Raw genomic sequence first — 14328 nt, forward strand, 5'->3', positions numbered from 1 at the left:
TCATTTAGCATAATGCACTTGAGAGTTATTATGCTGTTGCATATGTCAGTAGTTGGTTCCTTTTTATTGCAGAGTATGTATGTATCAGTTTGTTTATACCCCAGATGATGGACATTTGAGTTGTTTCCAGCTTTTGGCAATTATGAATAAAATCACCATGAACATTCACATATAAGTTTTTGTACACATACAATTTTTCATTTCTCTTGACTAAATAGCTAAGAGTGGGACACTAGTTTTTGTGGTAAGTATACAAGAAACTGCCAAAGCGTTATCAAAGTTGCTGATTAGTTTTTTATATTAGTTTTTGTTTTTTATATTAGTGACATCTCACTTTAATTTGTATTTCCCTAAAGACTGAGGTTGACCATCTTTTTCCTATATCATGTAAATCTTAAGAGATGTCCTAACAATAAAAAGTAAGCAATTACTTTCCTATGGGTTGAATTAGTGGGAAGAAAGGGACTAGGAGAAAACAGGGCACAGAAGTTTTAAATTTCTGTTAGATATTCATAAGGCTGTTTGTTGAGAGGATCTATCAGATGATATACATGAAAATATTTTAAAATATGTAAATTAATATGATAAATCTTAGGGACTGTAACTGCTACTAAGTATTAGAAAGTTATAGATACAAAAATGATACCAGGAACCTCTAGCCCTCCCAGATTGGAGATGAATAAAACATCTTAATCTGACCTGCCCTAGCAACACTGTCTCTGACTACAATTTTGAAGCTGCCCTGAATTAAGCTAGCTTTTAGTGTTGAAGATAAAGTTCAGTTTTCAAGCACAAATGTCACTTTTCATAATCAACATAATCAATGAGTTCAGCATTCCAGTAACAGCAAAAGATGGATTTATTACTTAGAAAGAGAAGCTGGTCAACTTCTACCTGTATTTTTCCTCCTGCAAATGACATGTCACATCTAAACAAGTCTTCCAAAACTAAAAAGAAAAAAACTTGTCCATCTGTCTTTTAAGAGCTTCTATTTACCTATAAGTGATAAATGAATTAAATTTTACTGAACTAATAGAATCCCTGATACAGGACTTTCTCAAAAAAAGCAAACACAAAAACAAAATTGCTTTTCCAAGATTTCTCAGGATATCTGAATAGATGGGATAACAATGATTAATTGAAAACCAAATCAAAGTCAATCCCCTAGGACTGTGCTAGGTATCTATATCCCAAATTGATAAACCAATAGACAGAAACACCAATACTCTGGAGTACTGTTTTAGTCAAGGATATTATTTTATACCTACAGGGAAAGCTTACCTTTCTTTCTTTTAATAGCTTCTTGTAGCCATTTGATCCAAGTGATAATAAAGTAATAAGGACATCTAAAGAAGGTGAAGCTGAAGCTCTTCCTAAAATAAGGATGATATGTTACATTAGGGAGAAAAAGCTTTGTAAAGTAAGATTTATTACAGTAGCCTAATACACAAATGGATATTTGTTTGTTAGTTACTTTTTCTGAAGAGCAACTGATTTATTTACCTGGATACATCTTGCTGATTTCCTGAATGAAGGAATCATTAAAGCCAGCAATTATAGCACCACCTACTGGAACCATAAAATTTTTGTCCAAGCTCTGAACGAAAGCATCTATTCTACCAACACGAGCTCCCTAGAACAGAATAACAAGCAATATTACATTATTAGTTTCCAGAAGAAAGGACAGCAACTGCTGTTAATAAATGTCATTAAAACAATGCACAGAAATAAAAACACAGATCAAATATTTTCTTTGTATAAACACCAGTAAAATATTTTTTAGTATTAAACAGTTTTTAAATGCTGCTTCTTATAACTGGAGGGCTTCCCTCATAGCTCAGTTGACAAAGAATCTGTCTGCAATGCAGGAGACCCCAGTTCAATTCTTGGGTCAGGAAGATCCCCTGGAGAAGGGATAGACTAGCCACTCCAGTATTCTTGGGCTTCCCTTGTGGCTCAGCTGGTAAAGAACCCACTTGCAATATGGGAGACCTGGGTTCAATCCCTGGGTTGGGAAGATCCCCTGGAGAAGGGAAAGGCTACCTACTCCAGTATTCTGGTCTGGAGAATTCCATGGACTGTGTATAGTCCAGGGGATTACAAAGAGTCGGACACGACTGCGCGACTTTCACTTTCTGCTCCTACCACCACTTGGATAACAACAGAGAAAAGAAAGATTCTATTTTTAACATCAACTAATGGAATTTTTTGGAAGTATACTGTTGGCAATGGTTCTACGTAACTTTGTTTCCTAATGTCATAATCTTGGATGATCCTATTCCATTGCAAATGAACTTCAAGTGAAAATTTCATATTCTGGTGAAAAATGGAATACTTGCTAGAAATGTAAAACTAAGTTCTAGTCCCATGCAACACAGTCCATGACCTTCTGCCTAATGTGTTTCAATTTTCTCCTCTTAAAAACTGAGATACTATCTAAATTTCAGCTAAGATGGTTTTTCTTCTTTATCTATAGCCACCGATTTTCAATCTGTATTCACAATCTACATTCCTATTAATATTGTAACCACATTTGACCTTCATCTTCCCACTTTATATCCACATCCATATCTCAGGGAGAATAGAAGGAGCAGATAGGTAGCCTAATCTGAGAGACCAGATCCTGGCAATAGGGAGAAGCAGCAAAATCAGAAAAAGGGCACAGACCACTCTGGAGGCTATCCTGTGATTGTTTCAATCGTAACCTTCCCCATCATTCTCCTTTCTAATTTCCTCATAAACCATGATCAGAGAAAATCTCATCTTACCACAGGAAAACAGAGAGAAGCATATGAGACTAACTGAATAAATAACTGAAAACCATGCAAAGTCACTGAACAAATAACTGAAAACTATGCAAGGTAGTAGCCATAAAAAATAAAGTGGAACGGAGTTACCTTTTCATCAACATTTAAGTACTGCCCAAGATGTCCCAAGAGAAATCTGAACTTAAATTGGGAGCAGGAGTACTAAGAGGGCAATCAGTCCACAAGACTTTGCTAGAATCCTTTCACTACTAAAACACAGAAAGCAGTCAAAGGGCAGCAAACTCTGTGGCAGGAAAACAAACAGGCCAGGAATGGTGTATAGATCTTGCTCTCCACACTAAGGTCTGAGGCTATTACTGAGGAGGAAAGAAAAACACTACAAGGCTAGAAGGGCTTAAACAGGATAGGAAACACAGGAGCACGTCCTATGAAGTAAACAGTGGCCATTTATCAGTTTATTCACTTACTCATTAATTCAGAGGACAAATATTGGGGCACCTATCACCTATTATCATACACTGCTCCAGGTCCTGGACACAGCAGCAGTGAATAAAACAGATGATTGTTCATACAATAATTAAGGCTAGAATTTACAGAGAACTTACTATGCATCAGGCACTGTTCTAAGCACTCTACATTCTTAACTCATTTAACCTGTGCAATACCCCTCTGGGCAGATGTCACAATAATAGCTATTTTACAGATAAGAAAATTAAGGCACAAAGAAATTAAAGTGATGTGCCCAAGGTCAGAAATGTAGTTAAAGCGTCTTACTGAAAGTCACCTGGGGCTTCCCAGGTAACTCGGTGGTAAAGAATCCATCTGCCAATGCAGGAGTCACAGGAGATGTGGGTTTGATCCTCGGATTGGGAAGATCCCCTGGAGAGGAAATGGCAACCCACTCCAGTGTTCTTGCCTGGAGAACCCCATGGAGAGGAGCCTGGTGGGCTACGGTCTATGGGGTCTCAGAGTCAGACGCGACTAAGCAACTGAGCATACATGCACACACTGAAAGTCACCCTGGCAAAAACCTAGGTAAGTGCGATGAAGAACTCATGTTTAAAGAATTAAATAGTATCCTACAGCATTTTCATCTTTCCAGCAGCTCATAAAAGTCTTGGAGGCCCTGAATCCTCATTTCCTCATTTTTTGCATCTGATTCATCAGCATACCCTATAAGATCGACTCTCAAATTACATCTGAATCTAACTGTTCCTTAACACCTCAACAGCTACCACCCTGGCCTAGGCCACCAACACATCTCACGTGGGCAGTTGCAACAACCTTCCATACTTGTCTTCCTGCAGGCCGTTTCCCACAGCACAGCCAAAACGATGGTTATAAAAGTCAGTCACAGGCTATTCTGCCCAAAGCCTTCCATTGCCTGATGATCATACCAAGAATAAAATCTCAAACCTTTACCCCACCTCAGAACCTCTTTACCCTCACTGCCACCCTCAGTTGCCCTGGCCCAGCTATACCGGCCTCCTTGCTCTTCTTCACCCATTCCCAGCACACCCTGGCCTCTGCGTTACTTTCTGCCTGGAATCTCTCCAGAGTACCACCCAACTCACTCTTTCATATCACTCAGGACTCTGCTCAAATGTCACTTCTCAGAGAGGACTTCCTGGATCACTCCATCTGACACCCCTCCTCTCAAACGCTAGAGCATTTATGAAGACCTGTCATCCTTATTGCTCACTGTCTGCTTCCACTCCATGAGGATGAAGACTGTTACAATTACTACTGCATCCCCAACACCTACCCTGGTGCCTGGCACATCTGTGGGAACCCTGCAAATATGTGTTGAATGAATTGACAGGTCTATGAATAAGCAGTATAACACCTACTTCTCTCAAATTCTCAATAAAAACACTCACTGCTTCCCACACTTTGGGAGCTTAACAATCCATTCTAACTCTAAAATTTAAATTAATTCTACGTAATTTTGTGACTCTACTACAACCCTATCTAGTAATGTGTCCTCACACCCATATTCTATGAGTCTCCTAAATTAGTCAGTTTAATATATATCAGAATTATACATTTTGCAAAGTTAATTTCCTGGTCATATATGCATATCAGAATGCACAGTATGCTCAGCATTTAGTCATTCTGGGGTACTGCCCTTGAAAAAAAAAAAAGAATTCGGAAACATTTTAGTTATACCTCTTTCTTTCCTGATTGCTTGATTATTGCAATACTATCTTCTCAAGAAAGCTTAGCAGTTTTGGTACTTTGTTTTTTAGAGGAAAATAAGGGCTTTGGAGTCACATAGAACTAGATGGGCCATTTTGCAGCTTCGTTCCTTAGGCAAGTCACTTAATACCTCTGAGTGTGTTTCTTCATTTGCAGAACAGAAACAATAAGAAGTATACCTTAAACTGTTAGGATTAATTTAATAAACTTTAAAAGTCTAGCAGGATGCCTGACACATGGTGTATACTGAGTAAATGGCACGTACAATGAATAAAAACTACTGAAACACAGTTAATTTTAATTTTTTAGAATGTCATGAAACAACTAGCACCAATAAGACCCAAATATTCGTTTGGTTGAAAGCAACAGGGACACCACCTCTTTTTCTAAGGGTCAATGTTCATGTAGGGTTCTTCGCTTTTTTAAAGAACTATCAGTTCTAGAAGGTAACACAGTATCTGCAACAATACAACAACTACCTCATAAAAATTCATTCACCATCTTATAATGTTATTTTCTGGTTAAAATTTTAGTAAAACCACCTCACAAATGAAGAGAAGTGATGACAAAGTAGTCTATTTGTGATGTATAACCCCACGGGAAGCTTTCGGAGTCCTAAATTCTTCAATTACACCATCAAATTTTCCAGTATTCAAAAATATGTCATGAACATTGCTGGGTTAAGTATGTAACATCTGGATAAATGTTAAGGGACCATTAAACTGATTATTATGAAAACTTCATAAGCATGTGGAGAGTATAGAAACACAAATATTTAAATTTAAAAATTAAATATTTTTACTAAATTTGAAAATGTTAATACTAAGTATACATAACAGCTATAACCACATACGTATTTTAAAAAAGAGAGAAAAGGGATACAGAAATTACTAAGGGTAACTGTTAGGGTAACAGGTTTATGAGTGATCTTCTACTCCTTCCTCATTTTTCTAAACTTTTAGGAATGCTGGTATATTTAACTTTTAAAAGAACTGAGGCTGCTAAAAATTAAAGAGGAAGAGAGAGGAAAAGGGGGAAAGGGAGATGGAATAAAAATGAATCACTGAAATCATGTTTTTTTCAAGAGTTCCTCTGCCACTATTCAAATTAGATATAATCTAATCTAAAATTGTGATGAAGCCTTAAAAAGTTAAGGAGTTATGGAAAAGGATATCGAGGAAACAGTAAACGGTTTTCCACAAAGGTTTTAAAAAACCTGGCATACCACCCACCTCTGGACCTCTTTTGTTATGCAAGCTAATCTATTTCTTTATTGACTAAGCTAATTTGGGTTGGGTTTCTGTTACCTGCAGTCAATTACATCTTAACAGGTACAACCTTTGAGTAAAGAAATTAAGAAAATCAGCTAATACTATCATATAAACCATATTTATATCAGAGTACACTCAAAAGAATAAAAAAGAAAACAAAAAATTTATAAGATAGGACCTACAGATCTAAGAAGCATTCACCACCACGTGGGAGACCGCAGATAATCTGTAAGCAACTCTTAACCACGTAACACAAATTACATGCGTGTCAAAACTGAGTACTTGTTTACACCATTATGAACACAAATCATAAAACTTGTATCATACCTAAATAATATCTATCTATATACTAATATAGCATGAATAATCACTGTAAGTAAATATAATTCAATTTGGAGTAATCAATTATTGAGTGCCAATTATGTACCAGGTTCTGTCCCAAGGACTGAAGACATAACAGTGAACAAAGTCCTATCCCTAATAGAAAACAGTCCTTTCCTATTTGCCAACTCCACAGTTATATGCTAGAATAAATATTCAACATTTTATGAATACTATAATCAAGTACATTAGAAAAATGAGAACACTGGTAATGGAACATTTTGAGAAAGTTAAATAAAATAAGCTACTGAAGTTTTTGCTTTTTAAGAAAAACAGATAAAAAAAAATTGAGGTATAGTTGCTTTACAATGTTGTGTTTAGTTCAGTTCAGTCACTCAGTCATGTCCGACTCTTTGTGACCCATGGACTACAGCACGCCAGGCTTCCCTGTCCATCACAAACTCATGTCCGTTGAGTTGGTGATGCCATCCAACAATCTCATCCTCTGTCATTCTCTTCTCCTCCCGCCTTCAATCTTTCCCAGCATCAGGGTCTTCTCAAATGAGTCAATTCTTCATATCAGGTGGCCAAAGTATTGGAGTTTCAGCTTCAGCATCAGTCCTTCCAATCAATATTCAGGACTGATCTCCTTTAGGATGGACTGGTTGGATGTCCTTCCAGTCCAAGGGACTCTTGAGTCTTCTCCAACACTGTAGTTCAAAAGCATCAATTCTTCAGCACTCAACTTTCTTTATAGTCCAACTCTCACATCCATACATGACTACTGAAAAAACCACAGCTTTGACTAGATGGACCTTTGTTGGCAAAGTAATGTCTCTGCTTTTTAAAATGCTATCTAGGTTGGTCATAATTTTTCTTCCAAGGAGCAAGTGTCTTTTAATTTCATGGCTGCAGTCACCATCTGCAGTGATTTTGGAGCCCCCCAAAATAAAGTCTGCCACTATTCCCCATCTATTTGCCATGAAGTGATGGGACCAGATGCCATGATCTTAGTTTTCTGAACGTTGAGCTTTAAGTCAACTTTTTCACTCTCCTCTTTCACTTTCATCAACAGACTGTTTAGTTCTTCTTCACTTTCTGCATAAGTGTGGTGTCATCTGCCTATATGAGGTTATTGATATTTCTCCTGGCAATCTTGATTCCAGCTTGTGCTTCATCCAGTCCAGCATTTTGCATGATATACTCTGCATATAAGTTAAATAAGCAGGGTGACAATATACAGCCTTGATGTACTCCTTTCCCGATTTGGAACCAGTCTGTTCTTCCATGTCCAGTTCTAACTATTGCTTCTTGACCTGCATACAGATTTCTCAGGAGGCAGGTAAGGTGGTCTGGTATTCCCATCTCTTTCAGAATTTTCCACAGTTTGCTGTGATCCACACAGTCAAAGGCTCTGGAATAGTTAATAAAGCAGAAATAGATGTTTTTCTGGAACTCCCTTGCTTTTTCAATGATGCTTTTTCAATGAAGTTGGTAATTTGATCTCTGGTTCCTCTGCCTTTCCTAAAACCGGCTTGAACATCTGAAAGTTCACTGTTCACATACTGTTGAAGCCTGGCTTGGAGAATTTTGAGCATTACTTTGCTAGCGTGTTGAGATGAGTACATTTGTGCAGTAGTTGGAGCATTCTTTGACACTGCCTTTCTTTGGGACTGAAATGAAAACTGACCTTTCCCAGTCTTGTGGCCACTGCTGAGATTTCCATATTTGCTGGCATATTGAGTGCAACACTTTCACAGCATCATCTTTTAGGATCTGAAATAGCTCAACTGGAATTCTATCACCTCCACTAATTTTGTTCATAGTGATGCTTCCTAAGGCCCATTTGACTGCATTCCAGGATTTCTGGCTCTAGGTGAGTGATCACACCATCATGATTATATGGGTCATGAAGATCTTTTTTGTATAGTTCTTCTGTGTATTTTTGCTACCTCTTCTTAATATCTTCTGCTTCTGTTAGGTCCATACCATTTCTGTCCTTTATTGAGCCCATCTTTGCATGAAATCTTCCCTTGGTATCTCGAATTTTCTTGAAGAGATCTCTAGTCTCTCCCATTCTCGTTTTCCTCTATGTCTTTGCATTGATCACTGGAGAAGGCTTTCTTATCTCTCCTTGCTATTCTTTGGAACTCTGCATTCAAATGGGTATATCTTTGCTTTTCTCCTTTGCCTTTTCCTTCTCTTCTTTCACAGCTATTTGTAAGGCCTCCTCAACCATTTTGCCTTCTTGAATCTCCTTTTCTTGGGGATAGTCTTGATCACTGCCTCCTGTACAATGTCACGAACCTCTGTCCATAGTTCTTCAGGCATTCTATCAGATTTAATCCCCTGAATGTATTTGTCACTTCCTCTGTATAATCGTTAAGGGATTTGATATAGGTCATACCTGAATGGTCTAGTGGTTTTCCCTACTTTCTTCAATTTAAGTCTGAATTTTGCAATAAGGAGTTCATGATCTGAGCTCCAGTCAGCTTCCAGTCTTGTTTTTGCTGACTACATAGAACTTCTCCATCTTTGACTGCAAAGTATATAATCAATCTGATTTCAGTATTGACCATCTGGTAATGTCCAATGTTGTATTAGTTTCTGCTGTACAATGAAGTGAATTGGCTACATATAGCCCCCCACCTTGGACCTCCCTTCCACCTCCCACCTTGGGTAGGATGAACTGAGAGACTAGGACAGATAAATACACACTACCAACTACCATGTGTAGAGTAGAGAGCTACTGGGAACCTGCTCTATAGCATAGGAAGCTCAGCTCTGTGTTCTGTGGCAAAATATTTTTATATCCATTCTGAGCATAGCTATAGTCCAATGCCACTAGCAACAAATAATGACTTTCACTAGTAACTACTGGATGCAAATTCCTAATGCTCCACAAAAATGAAGATGCTAAACTAACTGTCTTTCTATATTAGGTTGCAAGAAAAACAAAGTAATAATCCCAAGTATGTTAAAATACATTTTTTCTTGACATATCTTTTGAAGCTCTTACCTGCTGAATGAGGTGCATGCACTTTGAAGATTGCACTCCATAAGCATTGTTGACTATATGTGGAATGCCATAATTAGCACAAATCACAGCCAGTTCTTCTAACCTATAAACATATTCAATAGAAAGATGTATTCATACTCTGCCTTAATAAACTACAAAAAAAGTTTTAAAATTTAAGTTATCCATATGGCAACCCACTCCAGGATTCTTCCCTGGGAAGTCCCATGGACAGAGGTGCCTAGTGAGCTATAATCATGGGGTCACAAACGACTTAGCGACTAAATAGCAAAAAAGTATACTAGGGGAAAAAATGACAAACTGAAATTTTTACAGCAGTATTTCAGCATATAATTTGGCACCTTTAATATACATAGTAGGTACTTAGGGATAAGCCTGAAAAAGCTTTTAAATTAATGTTACCAATAAAAATAAGAAAACAAGTGTTTAGAAAAATCTATATAGACGGTAGCTTTTAAATCACTTGAAAATTTTCGATATAAAAAGCAAGAAGCAGATTATTTATACAGTTCTTACAAGGTTGATATGCTCATTTTTAAATGCTTTCAGTTGCTTATCACTCCAAAGCTAATATCTGCAAAATAATTAGCATACCTTGAAATCCTAAGAAGTCTCATATGAAGCATCTCATAAAGTAAAAAATACATTTTCAAACAGACTTTAATGTATTAAAAAATACAGAACATTAAACTACTTGAGTACCAAAATAACGTTTTCCAACAACTTGGATACTAAAGAATCTTTTAAATAGCTGCTGGTTTAAAATTCACTCTTACTTTTTCATTTGATACTTCTCATATTAAGACAATCTGAGAGTCTAACTTTATGCAAAGTAAGGTAATAAATTTCAATTGGAGTGTAATAAATAATGCTCTTTTGTAAAACTAAGTACTACTTGTGACTGAGGTCATCTCTAACAGAAATGTCTTCATGCTATGAAGCTAAAACAAAACCTTATGGCTTGATAAAATTATTAAAAAATGCTCTCTACAATATAAAATTTGAAAGCAAAGCATGTTAAAAGAAAAAAATTCTTCCCCATAAGAATGTATTATAAATATATAATAGCTTAACTATCTATTTATCCATAGCACATTTTCCTTTTACAGTAGATGTACATTAATATGTTTTTAAACTACAAATAGGAATAACATTATTCAACATCAGAAGTTTTCAATTTATATCCCTAAAGTTTTGTTTTATGAATTAAAAACTCATTTTATCACTCATTTTCATAAACCTCACAAATCAAGGCAGAAAACTAATCAGATGTTGTTTTTAACAAAAATAGACTTTCCGGAATACACACAAGTATTTTTTTTATAAAAGACACTTTCACATGTTTGTATTTTAATGAAAGTATTTCTTAATAACGGAACAAACTTCTTTTAGAATAAAGCATCATAATAACAAAGTACTTTTAAAAAAAGGACTTGTGAGTAGTTTTAAATATTCTGAATTGATCAAATTGCTAATATTTACAATGTGTATTAAGAGGGCAAGGAGAAACAAAAAAATATTTTTGACGTGAATTGGACTGTATTCTAACTCAGAATCCAATTTAAGTTATCAATTTAAGAAATGATACTTTAAAAAAACATTTTCTTTGATTTTGCTCCATAATACTGTCCAATTAATTAATAAAGATAATATATACATTCAAATTAAAACTATAAAGGAATTAAACTTAATGTAAGGAAATAAAAATGTATTTTTAAATTTAATAAAATCAGAAATTCAAACATATTACTAATAACTGAGCATCATCATATTCCTAAAGTTCACTCTAATCAGGAACATTCATTATATAACACCAATAACAGTAGCATTTAACATAAGAATAAACATGAGAATTCTGACTGAAAAAAAAAACCTGATTTTTTCTAAAGGATAATACACACAAAATGTACTTATCCTATACCAGGTAATAAAGTTATTCAAAATGATACAGATGGCCAACAGGCACATGAAAAGATGCTCAACATCACTAATTATTATAGAGATGCAAATCAAAACTTCAATGAGGTATCACCTCACACCACTCAGAATGGCCATCATTAAAAAAATCTACAAATAATAAGTGCTGGAGAGGGTGTGGGGAAAAGGAAACCCTCCTTCATTGTTTGCAGCAATGTAAACTGATGCAGCCACTATGGAAAAAGAGAATGGCGATTCCTTAAAAAAACTAAAAATAGAGTTGCCATAGGATCCAGCATTCCCACTTCTGCACATACATGCAGACAAAACTCTTAATTCAAACAAACACATGCATCCCTATATTCATAACGAGGGCTTCCCCAGGTGGCATTAGTGGTAAAAAAAATCTCCCTGCCAACGCATGAGACACAGGTTCAGTGTCTGAGGTGGGAAGATTCCCTGCAGTGTGAAATGACACCCACTCCAGTATTCTTCTTGGATAATCCCATGGACAAAGGAGCCTGGCAGACTACACAGTCCATGGGGCCACAAAGATTCAGACACGACTGAGTGACTGAGCTATATTCATAATGGCACTATCTACAATAGCCAAAACATGGAAGCAACCTGAATGCCTACCTATAGGTGAATGGATAAAGATGTGGCCTATATATACAATGGAATACTACTCAGCCATAAAAAAAGAACAAAATAACACCAATTGCAGCAATATAGACTGACCTAGAGATTAGCATACTAAGTGAAGCAAGTCAGAGAAAGGAAATTACAATTTGATATCACTTATATGCAGAATTTAAAATGATACAAATGAATAAACTTACAAAACAGAAACAACTCACAGACACAGAGAAGAAATTTATGATTACCAAAAGGGAAAGAGGGTGGGGGAAGGATAAATAAGAAGTTTGGGATCAGCAGATACAAACTACTACATGTAAAACAGATAAACCACAAGGTCATACTGTATAGCACAGGGAGCTATATTCAATATCCTTTAATAAATCCTAATGGAAAAGATATAAAAAAACAACATGTATATTGTTTTTATATGTATATGTATAACTGAATCACTTTTCTGTACACCAGAAACACAACACTGCAAATCAACCATATGTCAATTTAAAAAAAAGTCAAAATGAAACAAAAACAAAAATATCCTCACAAAAATATCCTCAAGGACAAATTATCTATAATAATGCAAATATCCATATGCTGTTTTTAGAAATGTAATTTATTTCCATCACATTAAAATTTTTCTAGATAGCAAAAACATCAATGAAGAAATAAAGATGTTTATTTAATATTTCAATACAAATTTAAAATTTGATAAGTAATGAATAAACAACTCAAGCATATGTAACATAATCTGAAAACAGCACTCAAGCTCATGAATGAAGCAAGTGTCTTAAAAAAGTCTTAAAATCTGCCTATAAAGAGCTAACATGTATTCATTATTGTCAAATCACGTGACTTCATGAACTAAAATCAAAGTGTAACTTGATGCTATGAAAATAGTCCAAAGTCAATGTAGTTTTTATAAATTATTAGTACTTATATTAAAAATGTTTAAAATGAAACAAACAGTTGCTGTCAAAACTAGAAATATATATTACTATACCTAAGCCTACCACATTTTCAGAGCAAAAGCTTGTGGCCATCCTTTAGTAAAGGAAACAGTTGCCATTTTTAAACATTTGCATTTTCTCTAAATGCAAGGATAATTATATACTTAACTGTATATCTGGGTTAGTCTTCCAATTTATTTATTTTTTACTTTTTATTATTATTATTTCTTACTTTACAATATTGTATTGGTTTTGCCATACATCAACATGCATCAGTGGACAATAAATAATCCTAAAATTTTCTGTTTAAAATCTGTTATTATAATACTGATAGTTTCTATATATGAAAACAAACTGTAAGATCAAGTAAGTGGAGATGGCAATAAAACCAAATATGTAAATCCAAAATTTAGCTTAGAAACTTCTATTAAATAATGACAAAAAGGATGCTAGAAAGCCAGAAACATAATGAAGAGCAAGAAAACAGATGCTCTGAGTCTTTTCAGGTGATAAAAAGGGTCTCCACTTGGTACTAGTTGCTTTTCCTTCTTCTATATCATATTTTTATTTTCTGAAGCCATTATGTTGTTTCTTCAACAGTCCATTCAAGTAGCATTAACTGCCAAATGTTACTTAGACATCTCTCAGAATTAGTATAAGTGCATTTTAAAGACTGATAAACAGTGAAAGACAAAGTTCACAAATCATTTACCTATCAGGCACCCTTGGAGCAAAACAGGATGTGGTAGAATGAACACACAGAACGTGATCAGGCCCAAGTTCCTGGACTTTAGCCTCCACTGCTTTCAGGTCTGTGCGCAGCTCGTCACCTTCTAAAATGTTCTCTATCACCACAGGCTCAAAACCTAACCAAGTCAACCAGAAACCAAAATGTTAGAATAAGGGGAGATCCTGGACTCTAGGAAGCAGTCCTATTCTATACAGAACTCTTAAATATTTATTTTGGTCAATGGACCCTTCTCTAATATAAAGACCTGGCTTAATACTGGCATGAGGCAAAGGCAGGTCAAAACAATGTGAAGGACAGTTAGGATCACAAATCCATTTAATATTTTGATATGACAAGAAAGACTAATTCTGGGAAGAAACGAAAACAAGTGTTGAATAGATGCCTAGGAAAGTAATAACACAGTCATTGATGACAAAAGAGGTCACTGAGCCCTGTTCAATTTCAGTCCACCAAAAAGTAAATCTACTCAATCTCTGGC

At 35.5% G+C, this 14328-nt stretch overlaps 1 protein-coding gene across 3 annotated transcripts in view; it reads right to left on the minus strand.

Moving 5' to 3' along the window:
• SEPSECS (Sep (O-phosphoserine) tRNA:Sec (selenocysteine) tRNA synthase) overlaps positions 1 to 14328 on the minus strand; it is a 39283-nt gene that overhangs the window by 18412 nt on the left and 6543 nt on the right. For all 3 annotated transcript variants that reach the window (XR_009494855.1, XM_059887744.1, XM_002688175.6), the window contains exons 5-8: positions 13812 to 13965; positions 9579 to 9681; positions 1504 to 1633; positions 1282 to 1373 (exon numbers count right to left, since the gene is read on the minus strand). Coding sequence is in view for 2 of the 3 variants with exons in the window: in XM_059887744.1 (XP_059743727.1) it covers positions 1282 to 1373; positions 1504 to 1633; positions 9579 to 9681; positions 13812 to 13965 (479 nt within the window). In the remaining variant the exon portion in view is untranslated. The remainder of the gene's footprint in view (positions 1 to 1281; positions 1374 to 1503; positions 1634 to 9578; positions 9682 to 13811; positions 13966 to 14328) is intronic.

Source organism: Bos taurus, chromosome 6, assembly GCF_002263795.3.
Source record: "Bos taurus isolate L1 Dominette 01449 registration number 42190680 breed Hereford chromosome 6, ARS-UCD2.0, whole genome shotgun sequence".
Taxonomy (NCBI): Eukaryota; Metazoa; Chordata; class Mammalia; order Artiodactyla; family Bovidae; genus Bos; species Bos taurus.